Source organism: Canis lupus, chromosome 25 (assembly GCF_003254725.2).
Source record: "Canis lupus dingo isolate Sandy chromosome 25, ASM325472v2, whole genome shotgun sequence".
Taxonomy (NCBI): Eukaryota; Metazoa; Chordata; class Mammalia; order Carnivora; family Canidae; genus Canis; species Canis lupus.
The window spans coordinates 11,647,596-11,669,884 of NC_064267.1; the positions used below are offsets into that span (position 1 = coordinate 11,647,596).

The following is a 22,289-nucleotide window of genomic DNA, read 5'->3' on the forward strand; positions in this document are numbered from 1 at the left end:
TGTTGGATGATTTTGCCCCAACTGGAGGCTGACGTCCGTATTTTGAACACATTTGAGGTGGGCTAGGCTAAGCCATGATGTTCGATGAGTTGGTATATTAAACGCATTTCAACCTATATTTTCAACCTACTATGGGCTCACTGGGACATAACCCCATCGCAAATTGAGGAAGGTCTATCTATATTACATAAACATACAGATTGCTTAGATCAGTGCCTGGTCCATAAATGTCACCTAATTTGTCATTTGCACTTCCCTTTCTGGTTTTTATCTTTTACTTGAGACCAGGGCACCATAACCTCACTTAGATTATACAAACCCATTCTTTACCTAACCTCTTCTCCCAGTCTCTGGGCCATCCAACGTTTTCTCTGGCCACAGATAGATTTGTCTTCTAAAGTATTGCTGTGGACATAGCACTTCTGGCTGGAGCACATCCGGTGACTCTCGGTGTCTATCAGCTAAAGCCAAATTCTCTTGCCAGCATCCATGCCCACCACGACTGGGCTCCCCTGCATTTCTCAGCATCAGACTACATAACACCATCTGTCTCTGTTGCCAAAACCGTCTACTGGTGTTCAGTGGGTACGTCTTGGGCATCCCCACCTCCAGTGGTTCTTTTCTTCACCCTCCACCTTCCTGGGATGCTTCTTTCTATTTAAGTAAGCCCTTGCTTCGTGGCCGGAGCTCTATCTTACACTGCAGGTCTTTCTTAGCTCCACCAGCCTCTAGTGCTGGCTTCCTCCATTGAAATCTGCAGCCTCCGCGGTTTGGCGCCTGCCTTTGGCCCAGGGCGCGATCCTGGAGACCCGGGATCGAATCCCACGTCGGGCTCCCGGTGCATGGAGCCTGCTTCTCCCTCTGCCTGTGTCTCTGCCTCTCTCTCTCTCTCTCTCTCTCTGTGTGTGACTGTCATAAATAAATAAAAAAATATATATATGAAATCTGTAGCCTCCTTGTCCATACCACCCAGCTGGCTTGTAATATAAACATTCTTTATTTTCACTTGGATTTTTTTTTTAAGCAACAGAAATGTATTATCTCACAGTTCTATAGGCGAGCAGTTCAGCAAATGTCCTTCTGGGCTAAAATTCAGGGTGGCATTCCTTTCTGGAGGTTCCAGCGGAGAATCTGTTTCCTCGCCTGTTCCAACTTCTAGAGGCTGCTGGAATTCCTTGGCTGGTGGTCCCCTTCTTCCATCTGTGTAGCCAACAATGTTGCGTCTCTCCAGTCATTTTTCTGCAGCCACATCTCCCTCTGATTGTGAACTCAGCTGAGGCTGGTCCTCTGATTTTAAGGATTATGTCTTTTCACTCGGATTTTTAGAAATTTGTAAATAGATAACAATTTATTCCAAGTTGTAAGTCTAATTCCTATTTGTGTATACAGTCAGGACACACAAAATACATATATTCAATTATTATTTTACCTACTCAAGCTAAAGTGTAAAATATGCTTGGTGTTAAAAGATTGAAAGAGTTTTAAATTTTTACTTATAGTAATAAGTGAAATTTCCCCTTTATGTACCCAACCCAAATCCCAAATTGCTTCTTCAGAGGAAATGTTGTTAAAGTTTCAGGTATATTTCTCCTATCTTCTTGTTTAAATATACTTAAGTGGGACACCTGGATGGCTCAGTGGTTGAGCATCTGCCTTCGACTCGGCGTGATCCTGGGGTTCTGGTATCAAGTCCTACATCGGGCTCCCAACAGGGAGCCTGCTTCTCCCTCTGCCTGAATCTCTGCCTCTCTCCTGTGTCTCTCATGAATAAATAAATAAAATCTCTAAAAAATAAATATTCTGGGAAAGGTCCCAGGCCTGGACTAAGTGCTGGCGTCATGGAGCTACTGGATCGATTGGAAATGGCAGAGGTGGAGGAGACATTGAAGCGACTTCAGAGCCAGAAGAGAGTACAGGTCATCATGGTGGTGAACACAGAAGGCATTCCCATCAAGAGCACCATGGACAATCCCACTACTACACAGTATGCCAACCTCATGCACAACTTCATCTTGAAGGCCTGGAGCACCGTACGTGAAATTGACCCCCAGAATGACCTCACTTTCCTTCAAATTCGCTCCAAGAAAAATGAAATTATGATTGCACCAGATAAAAACTATTTCCTGATTGTGATTCAGGATCCAACTGAATAAGCCACTCTCTTGGCTTCCTGTGTAGGAATTCCTTAATGCAATAGCCCCTGAGAGTGATAATATTAATCATGTCAACCAACTGGCAGGTGGAAATCACCTTAGAGCCTACTTAGACTGATCCAGTGCCCAAAGTCATCAAAGTCATCCCTCTGTTGTCCAGTCACCTAGAATTCTAAGAATTCTTGAATTCTTAGGACCTTCTTCCTCGCCTCCAGATTTTGGAGCAAGAGCCTTGAGCAGCCCACACACCCTGCTTCCTTCCATCTGACCTTCAGTTCACTTTGTCACCCTTGGAAAAGTCTGTTTTTCTTGAACTAAAAATAACTAAAATGCTAATAAATAAATAAATAAATAAATAAATATTCTTAAGTACTTATGTTACATGAATTTACATAAACACAGCACCCCACACACAGAAGTCTTTGTTTTTTTCATAAGTGGGATTACACACTAACCATATTGTCAAATGTGTTTTTGTTCTTAGCCATGTGTGAGGACTTTCCCAACTATACATGTTTGTGAGGCACTTGTGGTGAGTTAAGCATTGTGTTAAGAATGATATAGGTATTCTCTCATTTAATTTTCACAACTGCTTTATGAAGTAGGTACTAATATGATATTAATTTTTTTATGGAGAAATTGAAACTTAATTTAACTTGTGGTCTCCAAGCCCCTGTTAACATTTATCTTGTGGTTATTCTTGGGTTCAACTATTATTTTATCTTATTTATTTATTTATTTATTTATTTATTTTTAATTGTGGTAAAAAAAAAACCAACACATCATACAAAACTTATCATCTTATCCATTTTAAGTGTACAGTTCAGTAGCCTTCAGGATATTCACATTGTTGTGCAACCAATCTCCAGAGCTTTTTCATCTTGTAAATCTGAAACTTTGTCCCCACCAAACAATAACTCCCCTTTGTCCCTCCCTTGAGCCCTGGTAACCATCATTCTACCTACTATCTCTATCAATTTGACTACCTCATGTAAGTGGAATTATACAATATTTGTCTTTTTGAGACTTATTTCACTTAGCATAATGCCCTCATGGTTCATCCATGTTGTGATATGCTACAGTTTATATTCCCTTTTTTAAAAAATGCTGAATAATATTTCACAGTATGTATATATATTGTTTATTCATTTATCCATTGATGAGCATTTAGTTTGCTCCCCCCTCTTGCCTATTGTGAATAATGCTGCTGTGAACATGCGGATACAAATACCTCTTTTTAGAACTTGCTTTCAGGTTTTTTTTTGTATTTTTGTATGCTTTTGTAGAGAAGTAGGATTGCTAAATCAAATGGTAATTCTATTTTTAAATTTTTGTTGTATTATTTTTAAGGGCTCTGTTATAGTGATCATGTGTTTCTTTGGCCATCCAGCATCAATTCCCATTTCTTACAGTAACAGCACTGTGATTTGAAGCATTACTTCTTCCTACGGTATGCAGTGGAGTGGGACTTCAGTAGAAGGGTTTGTCTTCTAGCCAAGGAGGGTCTGAGCCAGCCAGGCGCTCCAAAAATAAAATCTTAAAAAAAAAAAAAAAAAAGTATAGTTATGTCAGAGACACAACCTGATCCAAATGAAAACTGGATCTGTGGTAAGAGCTGGGCTTAATTAGAGTCTAATTTTGTTTCCCCCAATAAGGTTTTTAAATGCTTTCTTTCCTCAGAGAATATTGCCTTTTAAATATAACATTTGGCATTTACAAAAGTTATGTTAAAGTAAAAGAGTATTAATGAACACCTGGGAACCCATTATCCGATCCAACCCAAAAAGCTTTAAATATCATCAGTGTGAAAATGAGTAAATAGTAATAATTGTATATTCACCTCACACATCATTGAAATGAAAGAACTTAAAATCCATGTAACACCATGAGTGAATCTTAGAAGCATGATGTTGACTTTATTTTAAAAGAAAGGAGAAACTGGAAGTCTATACCGAATATGATGCCACTTTTATAAAGCTCACGAATAAGAGAATATTGGTTTTCAAGGAAATTGTATTCTTTGCTTCCTTTGATATTACATCAGCAAGGGGAGTACTGTGTCAGTGATTCTGTGTATAAATGAATTTATTTGGTTCCCTCCAGTGAAGTCACATTCAGAATATATGTGGGTCTGACAAAAATGAGTTCAGCAGAAGGAAAAGGAGAACATTCCTATTAACGTTAACTTGCTTTTCTTCTCCTCCCTATGATCGCCAACATCTTTTTTTTTTTTTTAAGATTTTATTTATTTATTTACTCATGAGAGACACAGAAAGAGAGGCAATGACATAGGCAGAGGGAAAAGCAGGCTCCCTGCAGGGAGCCCAGTGCAGGACTCAACCCCCCAGACCAGAATCCCGCCCTGAGCCAAAGGCAGCCGCTCAATGGCTGAGCCACCCAGGCGTCCCTGATCACCAATATCTTTGGTCAAGTACTTCAAGAGGGCTTACCAAATGCCTGAGACTCTACTTCCTCAGTTCCTGTTAACACAATGGAATAATATACAAATGAAGATGAATCATTCAACCAAAACAGAGACGATTTTCTAGAGAAGGCAAAGCAGATGAAATACTCAATTTGGGAGAGGAGACTGCAAATCAGTGCAGGTGTGTGTGCCAAGGGTCTTGGCTGTGAGCACTGGAGGCAGATTTGGGTTCCCAGCAACAGGATTTACAGAAAGGAGACTGGATGGTTCACAGTTCTAACAGAACGGCCAGAGACCAAGGTTTGCATGAGAAAAAGGGCCAATGCAGCTCCAGGGATCTAGGAAATGGAAACTGGTTGTCACTTTTGTCAGAGGCTGGTATTGTGAGACTAATGAGTTCCCACTCTCTTTTTCATCCTTGCGTGAATCCAGTCCAGGTACAAAGTTCCAGATCAAGAAGTTTACTAGCCAAGCTTGAGTCAAAGACCCTCCTTGGCTAGAAGGCAAACCCCTCTACTGAAGTACCACTCCACTGCATACCGTAGGGAGAAGTAATTTTTATATGTAACCTCTACACTCAACGTGGAGCTTGAATTCACAACCCCGAGATCAAGAGTTGCAGGCTCTTCTGACTGAGCCAGCCAGGCAGCCCAAACTACACATTTTAACACTTGGAAGAACACAATTTACCAGCCCTGATTTTAGAGACGTTCCTACTCCTGCGCACACAGCCCCCTCCCACCGACCAGTAGGTGGCGCCCTAGGACTTTATTTTAATTAATCCCGTCCATTGGGCGCGACCTCATTCCTACAGCCTGCCTCTGAAAAGGCAAGTTTTAACAGAATAAAGAAAAGGCCAATCTTTTTTTTTTTTAATATTTTATTTATTCATTCACAAAAGACACAGAGAGAGGCCGAGACACAGGCAGAGGGAGGAGAAGCAGGCTCCCTGCGGGGAGCCCCATGTGGGACTTGATCCTAGGACTCCAGGATCACACCTTGGGCCAAAGGCAGGCAGTCAACTGCTGAGCCACCCAGGCGTCCCAGAAAAGGCCAATCTATTGATCAGAAGGAAGAATAATCCTCTACACAGATCACTCACATTTATTTATTTAGTATTCAGTTATTTCTTGACTGTGATAAAGATTGTGCATTTAATGCACATTATTTATCACATTCCCACCATTGACAGGGCAGTCTATGCCCTCTTCTTAGGACCTGGTTTTTACCATTTGATTCTACTCAGTACATTTATCTGCATAGGGGATTGACTTTTGAGTTTATTCTTCTGGGAGCACCTTCTGTGCTTAGTGTTGCATGAGCCTAGACTGGATTCCTGTTGAAAACAATGAGTAGGGGCACCCGGGTGGCTCAGTCGGTTAAGCATCTACCTGTGGTTCAGTCATGATAGGGGTGTCCCAGGATCGAGTCCCCCTGACCCCCCCACTCCCCGCTCAGTGGGAAGTCTGTTTCTCCCTCTCCCTTTCCCTCTACCGCCACCCCCCACTGCTCATGCTCTCACTAGAATAAATAAATAAAATCTTTAAGAAAAGAAAACAAAGTGTCTGTTTCCCAGAGATCTTTTGGAGTCAGGAAAACAGCTAGGGGTGTTTGGCCTGCAGCAGGAAGATATCCTGGGTGACCTCTTATCAGAGTTCCAGGCCTGTGATTATCTGTCTTGTGTCTCCTTCACCCCCTCTGCCACTTGTGTTTCTTCCTCATCTTCCTTCTTTCCCCTCAGCTCTTCATGAATGACTTTCCCAGTAACACACGTATCCGAACTCCGCTGCCACTCCCACTATCATTTTTGTCAAAAACAAGTGATGGATCAGTGTTCACACTTGCTTCTGCTATGCCACCAGTACCTTTGATGGCAGAAAGAAAGAGGGGGGGGTAGTTATCACCTAAAAACACATCTTTATAGCTCCTAGGAGTCTAACATGTATTAAATTCCAAATTATCTTACTGGGGCATAAAAGGCTTGATGAATTTTTTTGTGGTAAAATGTATATAACATATGTGCGGGTACAATTTGCCATTTTAACCATTTTTAAGTGCACAGCTCAATGGCATTGAATACACTCACAGTGTTGTGCAACCATCACCACCATCCATCTCCAGATGAAAATTTTCATCTTTGTAAACTGAAACTCTGTCCTATTAAAGACTCACTCTCAGGTGGTCTGGGTGGCTCAGTGGTTGAGCTTCTGCCTTTGGCTCGGGTCGTGATCCTGGGATCCCAGGATCGAGTCCTGCGTGGGCTCCCCGCAGGAAGCCTGTTTCTCCCTCTGCCTATGTCTCTGTGTCTCTGTGTGTATCTCTCATGAATAAATAAATAAAATCCTTAAACAAAACAAAACATTCACTCTACTCCCTCTGCCTCCGCCGCTGACAGCCACCATTCTACTTTCAGTTTCTATGAATCTGACTATTCTAGGTACCTCATATGGGTAAAATCATCCAGTATTGGTCATTTTGTAACTAGCTTATAAAACAAACCTTTGATAAACTCTGTATGGTGACATTTATTGATAATATACTGCATTGCAGACTGTGCTAATGGCTTCACATGTATCGTCCCATTGAATACATTGTGAAGTTGGAGGTTGTTCTGGGCAGTCTGACCAGGCGATGAAACCAAGGTTTAGGAAGGTGAAGTCACTTTAGACACACTAAACAGGTCCTAAGTGTGGCCCTGGCCTGGAACCACACCCTTGGCCTCCTCACAGCCACACCCAAGGTCTGGGCTCCTGTCAGTGCTTCTTGCTCAGTCCTCAGCTAATGAAAGTAGTCTGGTAACGGCAAGATTATATGAGTTCCGACTCTCAATCAGCCTCATATTAAAAATGTATATGAAGGAAAACAATCTGTTTATCTGGCATCTTATTAGGAAAACACTCCCGTGAAAGCTCCATTCATGACATGTTAAGGGCTCCTAGTTGAAAGGAGCAGATGTATCAATATTTCAACGAAAGAAAGAAAGAAAGAAAGAAAGAAAGAAAGAAAGAAAGAAAGAAAGAAAAAATTTGTGCCAATTGAAGAATTTTCTTTATGTTGGGGCACCTAGGTGGCTCAGTTGATTAAGCATCCAGATCTTGATCTCAGGGTTGTGAGTTCAAGCCCCATGTTTGGGCTCCACGCTGGGCATGGAGCCTACCTACATAAAGAAAAAAATTCCCCGTGTTCAGCTAAAAGTCTCTTAAGAGAAAAATTATAAGAAAATCAAATATAATATATTCAGCAACCAGAACATAAGAATTCTATCTGGTATGGTCACACAAATCATAAGGCTACATCTTTATATCATTTCACTTTTAAAAATGCTTTATTGATACATAGTTTGTGTATCCCGCAACTCTCCTCTATGTGGTGTACTATTCAATAAATTAGTTTTTTGCTTGGCTGACAATTACTTTACCTTCTGACCATCTGTCACTTCTTCGATTAATTTGATTGGTGAGAGTCAACAGACATGAAGCCCAGAGTGCTGAGCTAAGCCTAGTGGCATGAGCTGCTGAGTTCCACATTAGTAATTTGTATTTTGTTGTTGTTATCAATATTTTTTCTAGGTCTGCAACTATATGATTCCTTAATTTTTGTTTGTCTTTTTTTTTAAGATTTTAAAATTTATTTATTCATGAGAGACACAGAAAGAAAGGCAGAGACATAGGCAGAGGGAGAAGCAAGCTCCCTGCGGGGGGAGTGTGGGACTTGATCCCAGGACCCCGGGATCATGACTTGAGCCAAAGGCAGATGCTCAACCACTGAGCCACCCGGGTGCCCCAATTTTTTTGTGCCTTGAAGGTTCATATGTTAGTAAGTTATTTGTAGTTCCATTATTACACATTAGATATAGTAAAAGAAAAGAGTCTATCTCTGATCTGTGCCAAAAAGGTAGTAATATCATTAGGGAGGTCCTTCCTACCCTTGTGTATCAGCATTGCCATGAGCGGAAGGAGTCTCTACTTAGAAATTCAGATATCTATCTCCTGCTGCTCGGAGGAATGGAGAACCTCCAGGCTCCAAGCCCCAGGCAGGAGCTCCTTTGTGGGGGGTAGGAGACCCTCAGTGTGCAGAGAGAGATAAAACAGGAAATAGTAAGGGGTCATGCTATAGAGGTGAGGGACCTGAACCATGGACCCAGGACGATCTTCCTCTTGGCTCCTGTTCTCCTTTCTTTTCCCAGAGTCTGGGGAAGAGGGTGGTAATAAGCCTGGGGAACCTGGACAGACCAGTGGTGGGGATCCAGCCAGACTCTCCCTCAGGCTTGTCTACCCACAGTCTTATTTGGACGTTGCAGACACTGCACAGGTCACACTAGAGTGAGTCAAGGCTCAGGGTGGTGGGGCCCTCTAGGAGGAAGGGAAGAAATAGATATTGGGCTGTTAACTGCATCCCCGGTAAAGCCTGCATGGGCAAGAATAGACTCCAATGGCAGAAAGGAAAAAGGAGAAAGTTCTGTGGTTCTGAGAGTGACACAGAAAATATTAGCCCACACCTCTGTAGTGCTCTGTAAAGGAGCTATTTTAGGTATGTCTGTAGAGTTACTTATCTTTCACAAAATCCCACAAGGTAAATACATTATTATCCTCATTTTAGAGACGAAACTGAAGAACAGAAAGTTCAATACTTCTTCAAGTGTTGGATCATAGTGGCAGAGCCAGGATCAGAACTAACCAGGGTTCGTGCTCTTCACACTGTGTTCTACTGTCCCAAACTGTGTACACACTACAAGATTCAATGTGCTTTCACATGTACATAGGTACATGATATATACGTGTTAATCTTACGTATTTTCCTTCACATGCAAAGACAATCCAGTAACGGTGGTACTTCTGGCATTGGATTGACTTCCTTGAAAAGCAAGTTTTATCAGCTTCTTTTCGAGAGATGAAGTCTTGGCCACTCTGTCAACCATGACCTTTTGGGCCAGGTAGTCATAAGGGACCTTGACTGGCAAATGTCTACAAACAGAGGTAGGACAAAATCTGTGCTTGCTGATAGATTGTCAAGGGCATTGCTGTCACCCGCCTCTCATAAACCACAGTGACAAATGTAACTGACTTACTAACGCTAATGTGGTTGTGCTACCTTTGAGTTTTGACTCAGATGGAGGCAAACACGTAGCTAGTGTGGCGTTTAGAAATAAGTTTGCATTTTTTTTCTAAAGGGAAACAGCAGTGATTTCTTTATTTTAAAATTTTAACCTTTCCTTTTCTTTGACTTTATCTTCCACAATACTTTTTGTTTTGAGTGTACATGAAAGGTATTAGGGTGATAGATTTAATCTATGTGGTCATTCGGTCAACTAATTCACTGCATGGTGTTTATTGGGTGCCTACCGTGGGCACGGTTCTAGACACCCAGGACGCAGAAGCAAACAAGACACAGGTCTCCAGGCTCATGGAATTAGGGCTGATAGATGATATGCAAAGACGTAAATATAATAAGCAAGGTGACTTCAGATAGGTGTATATAGATTCAGGAAGAAAGTTACACATAATGGTATTTGGGAGACAACTGAGAACAGGGTAGAATTATTTCTTAGACACCATATCCTGTGTAATGAGCATTTATGAAGTACCTATTGTGTTAAGCATCTGCAATACAGAGAAAGGGCAAAACACACCACCTGACCACCTCTCCAGCAACAGCAGATGAGAAATCAAATTCCATGTGGGTGGACTTGTGACCTGTCTTGGAGCTACCAGAGAAAACTTCCTGGGATACCACTGACATAAAATGTTAATGACACCAGAAGTCTCTCTGGCTTCAATGCCCACAGAGAAATAGGGTCCGTCCCGATTTTGCAGGAACGGTTTGTTGGGAAACATTTCCCACGTAGACATCTCCACTCCCTGGATTAGAACTTTAAGCCTGTGTTTGCTCATTACACAAGTATTGTGGATCTACTTCTGCCAGAGGCATTCAAAACATGCCAAGCTGATGTTGCATAAAAAAAAAGAAAACAGATTGTGCCTTCAGCAAATATAAGCTGGTGAGTAGAGTCAGCTTCGCTCACTTTCGAGAGGGGAGCTGACATTCCGCTGCCTCCGGGTGAATGCAAGCAATGGACATTGAGAAGGTCAACTCCATGGACTTTGGAGAATTTGTGGATGTGTTTGGGAACGTCATTGAGAGATGTCCTCTGATCGCGGCTGCTGTTTGGTCCCAGCGTCCATTCTCCAACTTGGAAGATTTAGAGAAGCATTTTTTTGACTTCATTGATGCCCTTCCCCAGTCAGGTAAGGAAGGCTTCAGCATGAGACGCTGAGAGTCTCTCCAAAGGGATTTCAAATATGCTCATCAAAATGCTTTTAAAGATTTTAGCCTAGCTGCTTATCATTGATATACCAACTGGAAATTTTTATTGTAAGGTTTAATTTCCTCAGATGTAATTAATGGGAGTCAGACACTTGCAGGGTGTTAGGCCAAAAGTAGAATTCAAGACGTATGTTGGTCTCAGCTCAGGCTTTGATCTCAGAGTCGTGAGTTCAAGCTCCTTATTGGGCTCTACACTGGGTATGGAGCCTACCTAAAAAAAAATATATATTTTTTTTTAAAGAGACATATGGTGGCTCAGGTAAAGTGACTGTTAAATAGTAAAGCTATGAAGTCAGGAAGAAAGAGAAACAGGCACTCGTCTCCTCAGGCCTCACAGCCGCTCAGAAGCCAAGGATCAGGCTAAGGGCCCACCTTCTCTTAGCCAAGTATGTTCACTTTGGGAATGTCCCGTATGCAAGAGAGGAGACATCACGGTATCAGAATATCTCAGGAGCCCAAGGGAAAGAGCAAATGGCTGACATTTTTACCAGAAAGGGCCAGTCAGGACTGGACTGCTGAGGAAAGTAAACTTTCAGATCAGCAACTCCCTGAGGGAGTGAAGGGGAAAAGACAAAAATCTGAAGGAATTCCCCTGGAGAAAGGGAAAGAAATTGCTGATTTCCTCTGGGTAGAGAGAGAAAAAGAGACACTTGTGGGTGTGGGGTGATGAGAGGTGGAGTTGGAGGTTTAGTCTAACCCCAAGTGACTCACAGCCTCACAAGGATTCAGACACTGAAGGTTAGAGTCAGAGCTGCTTCCTGGGCTGTCCTGATATCTTCAGAAAAGCCTGAAGGGAGGTGAGGGGCCAGGGCTGCCTTCAGAGAGGGGCTTTCCACAGAGATCTGGTGTGTGTGTTGCGGGGGGAAGAAGTGCCACTCTTTTCTCCATTACGAGGCCAACAAACAGACTCTTGCTTATCTGTCCAGAGTTTGACATTTGGAATTCTTTCTGATTGTCAGATGAATGTCTCCCAAATAAGGAATTCATTTTAATTATTTTAGGCAAGAAGGGAGCAGAGTGTTATAAAATCAAAGTGACAGAAATGTCGGGACCGTGTTGGCAGTCGCCTACTTCTGGGGCCTTTCTGAGCTCTGCCACTGGGCTTAGGGAATAGTGGGGCTGCACAGCCTTGTGACTGATGACTCCCAGGAATGGTCAGCCCCGCTTGATGAGCAAAGGGGCTCCCCTTGTAGGCCTCAGCCTGCAGAGTGAGCTGGAAAGAGCAAGGAGCCACCAGAGCCCATGTTCAAAATGTCTGCCAGGAAAATGCAGGTCAGATGAAAGCTTTCTAGGCCAAAGGGGAAAGGATCTTTAAAGGGTATGAATGCCTTATGAATGGCATATTTTCTATATCAAGTTTAAAAAAAAAAGGGAGAATCCCGTCGTCTATCTCAATAGCTGAGGGGTGGTGGGGCTGGGAAAGGAAGGTATTGCATGGATAGTTTAAATCTAGTCATCACTGGTTTATCCAGTTATTCAACATTTATTTAGGGTTCACTGTGCCAGGAACTTAGATCACAAAATTAAAACTTCCCTATTTCTGTCTTCTTTCCCACCAGTAGGCACTCCAATTAGCTTGAGCAGAGGTTCTAGTGAAGGTTAGTTAAGGTCTAGTTGAGGTTAAATCTAATCAGGGATGCCTGGGTGGTTCAGTGGTTGAGCGTCTGCCTTCAGGTCAGGGTGTGATCCTGGGGTCCTGGATTGAGTTCCACATTGGGCTCCCCACAAGTATCCTGCTTCCCCTTCTACCTATGTCTCTCCCTCTCTCACATGTTTATTCTCATAATAAATAAATAAATCTTAAAAGAAGGTTAAATCCATCACAACCCTGAGCAAAGTGGGATTTGGGGATTGGCATTCAATACCTCCATCCTGAGGCTTGTGCTTGATCCTTCTCCTAACTCAGTTAGGGAACTCTCCTAACTCAGTATTCTGGCCCATGTCAGAACCCCACATCACTCGGTAGATAGGATACTAGGACTTAATAAGAATTGAATGATTTAGAAGATGAGATCATAAAATGATTTTGAAAAATGATGGATTCTAGTATCTATTCCCCACACGTTTTACCTGGAGTATCTTTATTATTTTTTTTATTTATGATAGTCACAGAGAGAGAGAGAGAGAGAGGCAGAGACACAGGCAGAGGGAGGAGCAGGCTCCATGCACCGGGAGCCCGACGTGGGATTCGATCCCGGGTCTCCAGGATCACGCCCTGGGCCGAAGGCAGGCGCGCTAAACCGCTGTGCCACCCAGGGATCCCCCCTGGAGTATCTTTAATGGCAGGTTAGTGGGACAAAAAGTTGAGGGGTTGTTTGCTTCTGCACTAGACACTGTTCCGTACAGGAACCTCCCTGTGGGTGGAACCTACTTTTCTGTCCACAGTCTCTTAGGCAGCTGGGAGCAAAGCTTCAGTGCTGTATGGGTGGTTACACTATATCTAATCCCTTCAAACTAACACAACAACTATGATGAAGATGATGTTACACATGCCACTAATAATAGCAATAGCTAACATGTATTTAACTGTTACTACTGGTGTGTTTCAGGCACTTTTTTCAGCAATTTACATTTGACAAATCATTTAATCCTTATAATAATCTTATAAAACAAATATTATACCTATTTTACAAATGAAAAACTGAGGCACAGAAAGATTAAATGACTTGATTAAGAGCACACAGCTTGAAAGTGGCAGAACTGGGATTCAAAACCCTGGTAGTCAACCCAACAGCTTTTGAAACATTTTTAGAGAATCAGAACAGTCTAGAAACAGTTTCTAGGGGGTTTCATCTATTCATTCACTAATTTACTCAATTAGTGTAGTGCCTGGTGTCCCAGATCCTATGTTTGCTTGTTTATTTATTTTGAAAGATTTTATTTATTTATTCATGAGAGAGAGAGAGAGGCAGAGACACGGGCAGAGGGAGAAGCAGGCTCCATGCAGGGAGCCGGATGTGGGACTTGATCCCAGGTCTCCAGGATCAGGCCCTGGGCTGAAGGTGGCGCTAAACCGCTGAGCCACGGGGCTGCCTTGTTTGGTTGTTTAAACATTTTTTTTAATTTTTTAATTTATTTATGATAGTCACAGAGAGAGAGAGAGAGAGAGAGAGAGAGGCAGAGACACAGGCAGAAGGAGAAGCAGGCTCCATGCACCGGGAGCCCGATGTGGGACTCGATCCCGGTCTCCAGGATCGCGCCCTGGGCCAAAGGCAGGCGCTAAACCGCTGCGCCACCCAGGGATCCCTGTTTGGTTGTTTAAATGAGCAAATAAAATGGGATTCACTGAATAGTCTAGCTTTAATCTTTGCATGGTTGGTAACAAACTGGGTGTCATGAAGTCTCTGATTTCTAAGACTAAAAGACACCTTAAAGAAAAGTTCAGGATAGTGACCTACCTGATCAAGGATTTGTTTTATACATGATCTAAGAAAACCCTCTACCATTAGCAAAAAACAAAATCTTGTTTCTAGAGTAAACCAAGGGTGACAATCCAGTTCTGTTGCGCTATGATGACTATTGGTCAGTAGGTGGCAGCCTAGGATTAATATTCAACTCCAGCACTAATTAGCAAAATACCCTTTTGACCCAATCGGTTTCTGACTTCCGGGCAAGGAACTCAGCAAAAGTAAAGGGAAGACACACACACACAAACACACACACACACAGCCAATAATCAACCAATTCAGTACCGATTTGTGTTAAAAATCAAAGAGCAGGAGCACGTGGGTGGCTCAGTGGTTGAGCGTCTGCCTTGGGCTCATGCCATGATCCCAAGGTCCTGGGATGGAGTCCCGCATAGGTCTCCCCTCAGGGAGCCTGCTTCTCCCTCTCCTATGTCTCTGCCTCTCTCTGTGTGTCTCTCAAGAATAAATAAATAAAATATTTTTTAAAAAAATAATAAAATAAAAATCAAAGAGCAAAAAAACCCCCACGCATCTCCTTGTGACATTTCAGAATTGGATAGTGCCATAATTTACTATTTACTACTTGTTTCAGAACATAGTTGTTGAATAAATTTAAAAAATACTAATAATTCCCTGAACTGGAGACTATAAGGTATTTAGAAGAGGCTATTAAAATGTGTTCAATCAAAAAACATGTAGCACTCCTTTCTAAGAGTGACGTGTTGGTCAAGTGTCCACTATGCCCCAGGAATTGTAGCAGGCATTGAGGATAGAGCAAAGAGCAAGACAAATGCCTACCTTCAATGAGTTTACATTCTAGTCAAAAGAGACAGGATTAACATAAATAAATGGGATAATCTCAGGTCCTAGAAACTATTGGAAGAAAATATGTAATCAAAGAGGTCTTTCTTAGGAAGTGACATTTGCGTTTAAAACCAAAAGATGAGAAGAAAGCAGTCTAAGATCTAGAAGAAAGCCATCTAAGAAAAGGAACCTGAGATTTTTGGCATTTGGGAATTGTACCAGGAAGCCCTGGTACACAGAGAATAGTGAAATATAAAGATATAAGGAAAGAGAGGTCAGGTAGAGGGACTGTGGTAGTGGTAATAGTGAGGGCAGATGCTCATTTGGACTAAGGTTGGAGCAGGAGAGATGGAGAGATGCGACTGGATTCTCAGAATACATGTTAGAGTTAGATTCAACAGATTTTTTTAAAAGATTTATTTATTTCAAAAAAGAGATTTATTTATTTATTTTTGAGAGAGAGGTGGGGGAAGGGCAAAGAGAGAGGCAAAGAGTCTCAAGCACACTCCTGGATGAGTGTAGAGCCTAACTTCTGGCTGGATCTCATGACCCGGAGAGTTGGAGGCTTAACAGAGTCTACTGCCTAGGAGCCCCTCAACAGGTTTTTTGGATGGATTTGGGGGGAAGGAAGGTCAAAAACAAAGAAAAATTAAGGGTAACTCCTAAATTTTTAGTCTGAGTAACTAGATGGGTAGTGGTGCTATTTTCTACGATGAGGAAAACTTTAGAATTGAGAGGACAAGATGGGAGTTTGTTAAGTCTGAGGTGCCTAGTAATCACCCAGATGAAAATATTGGTGTCCATGGGATCCCTGGGTGGCGCAGCGGTTTAGCGCCTGCCTTTGGCCCAGGGCACGATCCTGGAGACCCGGGATCAAGTCCCACGTCGGGCTCCCGGTGCATGGAGCCTGCTTCTCCCTCTGCCTGTGTCTCTGCCTCTCTCTCTCTCTCTCTCTCTCTGTGACTATCATAAATAAATAAAAATTAAAAAAAAGAAAAAAGAAAAAAAAGAAAATATTAGTGTCCATATGGACCATAACAAAGGAACTCAGTGGAAAACTGTAGGCTGAACTGGATCTTGGTGTCCACAAAAAACTGACGGCATTCCTGCATCAGGGCTCCCTGCTCAGAGGGGAGTCTGCTTCTCTCTCTCTCTCTCTCTCTCTCTCTCTGTTTGCCCCTCCCCCCTCATTCTGTCCCTCTCTATCAAATAAATAGATAAAATCTTTAAAAACCAGCAACTCCCCCCCCCCAAAAAAAAAACTGATGGCATTTAAAGACATGGGACCCAATGAGAACATCTGGGCATCAGTGTAAATAGAGAAGGGAAGAGTTGTAAGTACTGAGTCCCCGGGTACTTCAGTGTTAGTGATCTGGCAAAGCAAGAAACAGTGGAGAAAGGATGCAAGTGATGGTCATCTTTTAAGAGGGGGAGAGGAACAACCATGTGACATTCTCTCAAGAGGTTGAAGAAGAAGACGACAGAGCACTGGTCATTGGGCTTGGGCAAGACATCTGATGAACATCATCCATGACTTTGATGAGTGCACACAGGTGTGGTAGGTGGGGCTGAAATCTTGATAGAGCAAACCTGAAATAGAGGTGAGGAAGGAGGCAACACCAAGTAGACAACTCCTTTGAGGAGTTTGCTGTAAGCAGGAGCAGAGATATAGGGAGAAAGTAGAGAAAAGAGGGAATCAAAGTGGGTGTTAATTTTGCCGACGGGATGAGTGATTCTAAGACATGTTTGTGTGTTGATGAGGATAAAGGAGTGCAGGGAGTAGGGGGAGAAATGGCTGCTTGAAACTGTAGTCTTGAGATGAAAAGAGGGGCTGGCTTCAAGAGCACAACAGAAGGGACAGATGATCCATTGTGCCATGCGGGAGAACGCACTAGTTCCTACTGAGCAAAGAAAAGAAGAGGCTGGTGGGCTGTAATAGGGTTCTTGCCAATCGCCCACTCTGCAGTGGCCACTGTTGTCTGTCCTGTTCTCCTGTTGAGATAGAGTGTCAGCTCTGTGCCAGGAACTCTCCTGGATGCAAAGATTCATGACTTGTCGTCAGAGCAAATAATACGCATCTACACCTACATCCCTACATGTGTCATACCAATGGCACAGGCAGTAGGATTTTAGGAAAGACTGAAGAATAGACAGCATTGAAGTGGTCCTGTGAACCGCAGGTCCCTCCACTGACCTAGCTAGCGCTGCACCCGAGTGGGGCTGGTTCAGTGCCACCCCTGGTAATACTCATGGGGTCAGTGGTGTGGGGCAATAAAGAGGGCGTTTTTGGCCAGACAGGTGGGATCAGGTTCTATTTTTTCTGAGCCACCATCCTGTAACAGGCTCCCTGCACTTTTCTTTTTATTTGTAGCTGTGTGTGTGTGTGTGTGTGTGTGTGTTTTCTTCTTTTCCTTGCTCTGCCCTTCTCTGGGCCTCCCTTCTCTCCTCTTCCTTCTCTCCTCCCCACAAACAGAGTAAAACGAGGGCTCAATCCTGGGCAAACATTAACCCCAGGCGGTGTTTTCAAGAGGGGAGATGAACCCAGGGGAGTGGGAAGTGAGGTGCAAAAGCAAGGAGGAACAAGGCAGGTCTGGCACACCGTGGGACCAGCGCTGGGCACCATGGCCTTCCTGCTCTGCAGTCAACTAGAGGAGTCTGCTGGGGGCCCTAGGGGGATGGACACCCCCCCCAACCCTCCCCCCCAGCGCCACCCACCAATAGCTTACTACTTCCCCTAAGCTCAAGCTGGGCCTCTAGAGAATAAGAAACAAGGGGGGAAGGGAAGCTGAGAGAGAGGGAGTCTTTGAGAAGACCGGTCTCAGCCCCCCTTGCCTACAGATCGCTTTGAAAACCTGAATATGCAAGGAGGAGGCGCCAAGGTGAGCCCTCTGTCCAGACCTGTAGAGTCGCCCAGGACTCGGTTTCCCCATTCCCCAGCCAGCTGTTTGAGGGCCCAGGGCTTGTGCGCGTGGGTGCGGAATAGATCTGGTGTGGTAGGGGCTCCAGGGCACCGCCAGCCTCCAGGGCCAGGGGTTGGAGGGGAGTGCAGGTAGGGAATTCAGCACCTTCATTTTCACCCACCCTGACCAGCCGCAGGAAAAGAATCACCTAGTGTTTCCAACGCCCCAGGGACATGCACATGAGAGGGGATCTAAAATAATGTGTTACACAGGTGGAAGAATTGGTGACACGAGTTTCGTTTAACTAAGCACTCCTTAACCCTCGAAGAGCAGCCAGTTCCCCCAAGTTGCCTGTCATTTGAGCTACAAGCTAAGTGACTTTGGGCAGGTCACCTAATCTAAACCGAACCTTCACTGAATACTCTCTCTTTTTTAAAAGATTTTACTTATTTATTTATTCATGAGAGACACCGAAAGAAAGAGGCAGAGACACAGGCAGAGGGAGAAGCAGGCTCCCTGTAGGGAGCCTGATGTGGGACTCTACCCCAGGACCCTGGGATCCAGACCTGAGCCGAACCGCAGGCGCTCAATCACTGAGCCAGCCAGGCGCCCCACTTGAATGCTCTCTTAAATTTATTTTTTTTAAGATTTTATTTATTTATTCATGAGACACATGGAAGGAGAGAGAGGCAGAGACACAGGCAGAGGGAGAAGCAGGCTCCAAGCAGGGAGCCCGATATGAGACTCGATCCCGGACCTCCAGGATGCACCCCCGGCTGAAGGTGGTGCTAAACCACTGAGCCACGGGGGCTCCCCAACTCTCTTAAATTTAGATGTTCACCCACCCTACCCCCTTGTTCACCCCCCTCCCCCAGCCACGGTCTATGCATTAGATGGTACCATCCCCAACATCCTTTAATTGGGCAGAAACTACAAGGTTTGAATGCTGGGAGGTTTATGTTATAACTAAAGCAGATCTTAAATGATGTCCCTTTCCAGCAGAGCTCCTGACTATTCCCAGGGCCACAGTCGGATGCTCCCAGCTGCACCACAGTCCAGTTACAATGTTTACAACGACTAATAATAATGGCTGTTTATTGGATGTTTGCTGACATTAGGCACTGTGTTTTAGGGAAATGAATTGTCTCTAATCCTCACAGCTACTCAGCAAGTCAGGTGTCATTACCCTCATTGTACAGATTACGGCAGTCTGCTTACCATATCTGAAATCTTGCCCAGTCTTGAGGATTTGAATTCTCTCTTTAGAGAGCTAAGCAAAATGGTTGGCCAGGGCTCAGGGAAACTCCTTGGGTTAGGATTTAAAATCTCAGGTATCACACCAGGGGGTTCCAATTTTAGGCCTGGGAGATTGAGAGGTTACCTTCCAGGAAAACTCCAAGTTATTCTCCGTGATGTCTTTGGAACCTACTTGTTGGAGCAGGGGAATGAATCTCAGACAGGGTGGGTGGTGAGTGGGTGCTTCTTTCCTAAAAGGAGGAAAGCCACTTTCCTTTAAAGGGCTGTGGAATTCCTGCTGGAAATGGGTTTCTTTGCAGTTAATCATCTGGACGGCTCTTCGGATGCTTGATTCCAGAAGCGCAAAACTCACACTTAGGATCACAAAATCCTGGACATTTATTTGGCAAGCCCCGTGGATGTTCTCCCCCGCCCCCCGCCCCCCGGCCCTCCCCTCCCCTCCCCGCCCCTCTCCTCCCCTCCCCGCCCCTCTCCTACGGAACAGAACGAAACCCATTCCGTGGCTTTTGCAGGAAGTCTTCAGGCCCTCGCGTCCGGCCCTCTCCGACATCAAAGCCCCCTTGAGAGCAAAGGACTTTGAAAAGATACGAAACGCTCGGTCTCCTTATCGCGTCCCTGCTCCCTCCCGAGCAAGTCGTAAATTCCGAGGCCCAGCGGCCTCTCCCCTCCGCTCTTCTTGCCCCAAGGTCTCAAAGGACAAACTTGTCACTTCCCGCCCCGCCCCTGGGTCCAGGCCGAGGCCGCCGAAGCTGGGCGGGAGGGCGAGGGCAGTGGGCACCCCCGCCGCCCCCTGGAGGCCTCCCCGGGCGGGGCGGGAGGGCGCGCGGCCCTGCGCCCTCCCCGGGCGCGCTGACGAGTCCCGCCGCCGTCTGTGCTTCCCCGCAGGCCGAGAGGGCATCCTGCGCTGCCACCCGGACCTGGCGGGCCGCGAGCTGCAGCAGGGCACGCTCAGCGCCGAGTCTCGGCGGGAGCAGAGCGGCGCGGGCCTGGCGAGCCTGGACGCGGACGAGCGGCTCCGGCTGGCGGAGCTCAACGCGCAGTACCGCGCGCGCTTCGGCTTCCCCTTCGTGCTCGCCGCGCGTCGGAGCCACCGGGCGGCCGTGCCCCGCGAGCTGGCGCGCCGGCTGCGCTGTCCGCCCGCGCAGGAGCTGCGCACCGCCCTGGCCGAGGTGAAGAAGATCGGCCACCTGCGACTCGCCGACCTCCTGGGCACCCCCCCGGCCCGACTGTAGCGGCCGCGGGCCCGGCCCCCGCGCCGGTCGCACGCGCTGGGAGCGAGGGGCGCAGGCCCGGAACGGCGTCCCCACGCGCACAAAGGGAGGGGAGGACTGGGGCCATCGTGCCCTTTTGTCCATCCACCCACATGCACACGCTTTGCCAAATACACAGGTTCGTGTCTGCCCCCGGTTTATCCAGCTTCAATTCTTCACTCCTTTTGCGGCCCGTTGACGCCACCAGCCGTTGTGGATTCCAAAGCCCGCATCCAGCTCGCCTCTCTGGCTCCGCATCCTCTCCTGCTAAGCCCGGCTGCAAAGCAAAAAAAAAAAAAAAAAAAAAAAAAAAGGCCAGAAAAGGAATCCTTTTTTTTTTTTCTTTTCAGAAAAGGAATCTTTTTATGCCACTGCGGTTTGTCTGTTTTTTCTTCTCCCACCTCATTTGCTGTGCCCGACCTTTACATGTGAGAAGACGTAGTTTTCTCATTCTGGGGCGCCTACGGGAGCCGGAGCCCGAGCGAGAAAAGCAAAGTACTGGTTTGGATCCTCCCCAGGCGGGGAAGCCGCGGGTGGGGGTCGCTGGGCGGGAGGGAGCCTCGAGGTGGGCCAACGTTGGGGAGGCGTCGTGGGGGCAGGCGGAGTAGCTGCCTTAGTCGCTCTTGAGAGAGGGTAGGGAGTGGGGGTGTCTCCAAGGTGGACGAGCCTGAAAGTCGGGAGCCGGCGGCCTCTGGGACCCTCCAACAGGTCGCCCCTCACCTTGGGACTCTCCCAGAGATCGGGCCTTTAGAGTTGGATTGTCAGAACTCCAGGCTGTCGTCCCCCCCCCCGGGGGGGGGCATTAGATCATTAAAAAGTTAAAAATGAAATAAATAATAATTTAATAATACTCACTGAGTACTGCTGGGTATCCTGGCCTCCCCAGGTGAAGATGAGAACCACCTTCCACCTCGCTGATAAAGCAGGTAATAGGGGGAAATGGCGCACATTGAAATCCTTCTGGCCTAAGGCCATTCTGGGGTTCCAGAGCTGTCTGCACTGAGGGCCAGAATGCCCACTCATGCAGAAGGAGCTCATCACACACGCTCTCTGTCATCCCCCCACACTGGAAGGTCTATCGTTCAGGTCCTAAAGGGTCCTCCTTAAGTTTCTGGTGGCAGAGGAGAAACAAGCCACATTCATCCTCCTCGATACAAAACGGGAAGAGGTGAAGGCAGAATCTGGCCATTTTGAAGATTGGAATCTCTATTAGTGACCAACCCAGATCCAGAGTAGCAGCAGCAACAAGCAGCAAGAAAACCTTGTTTTCCTAAAAAGCATGCCTTGGGTTGGAGGCTGGATTCACACTCTGGCCACACCAGGTATTTTAATCAAGGAATCTCCATCCCATTCCCACCTCACAGGCATTCTGTGCTAGTGGTAAGGGAGAAGGCCAGAAGCGGGTGAAGGGCCAGGTGGAGTGCCAGGGAAGTGAGCTGTGGCTACCAACATCCCTGTAGACTAATGCCAGGGCCTCCTCTGCCTGGGCCTGTGCCAGATGCTTCCTCGGGATGCAAGAAGACCAGGTGCACACTACAAAGGCACATTGAAGACTCGGTTCCTGTGCTCTAAGACCCCAAGGCCAGGGTGGGCCTCATCAGGCCTGGGGCTAGACACTCCCCCATTCACTTTAGCCCGGGTAACTTGGGGCTTTTACTGACACACACGAGAAATCCGCTGCTTGACTCAGTTTTCCGGCCCGGGATACAAGTGCCACAGGCTGGGCCTGAGACTCACATTGATCTACTATATTCAAGCGACCCTGTCCA

The 22,289-nt window shown here is 45.7% G+C and overlaps 2 protein-coding genes across 2 annotated transcripts; both read left to right on the forward strand.

Annotated features, from left to right (window-relative positions):
* The first annotated feature begins 978 nt into the window (after window positions 1-978).
* Window positions 979-2,460, forward strand: LOC112669485 (dynein light chain roadblock-type 1-like). Its single transcript, XM_035720494.2, has one exon. It carries the CDS (start codon window positions 1,839-1,841, stop codon window positions 2,151-2,153), a length of 315 nt encoding a protein of 104 aa, XP_035576387.1. The 5' UTR covers window positions 979-1,838; the 3' UTR covers window positions 2,154-2,460.
* An 8,101-nt stretch (window positions 2,461-10,561) lies between these two features.
* Window positions 10,562-21,370, forward strand: URAD (ureidoimidazoline (2-oxo-4-hydroxy-4-carboxy-5-) decarboxylase). The gene is made up of 2 exons (XM_025462631.3): window positions 10,562-10,823; window positions 20,156-21,370. Exons 1-2 carry the CDS (start codon window positions 10,640-10,642, stop codon window positions 20,500-20,502), a joined length of 531 nt encoding a protein of 176 aa, XP_025318416.1. The 5' UTR covers window positions 10,562-10,639; the 3' UTR covers window positions 20,503-21,370.
* Window positions 21,371-22,289: the final 919 nt, after the last annotated feature.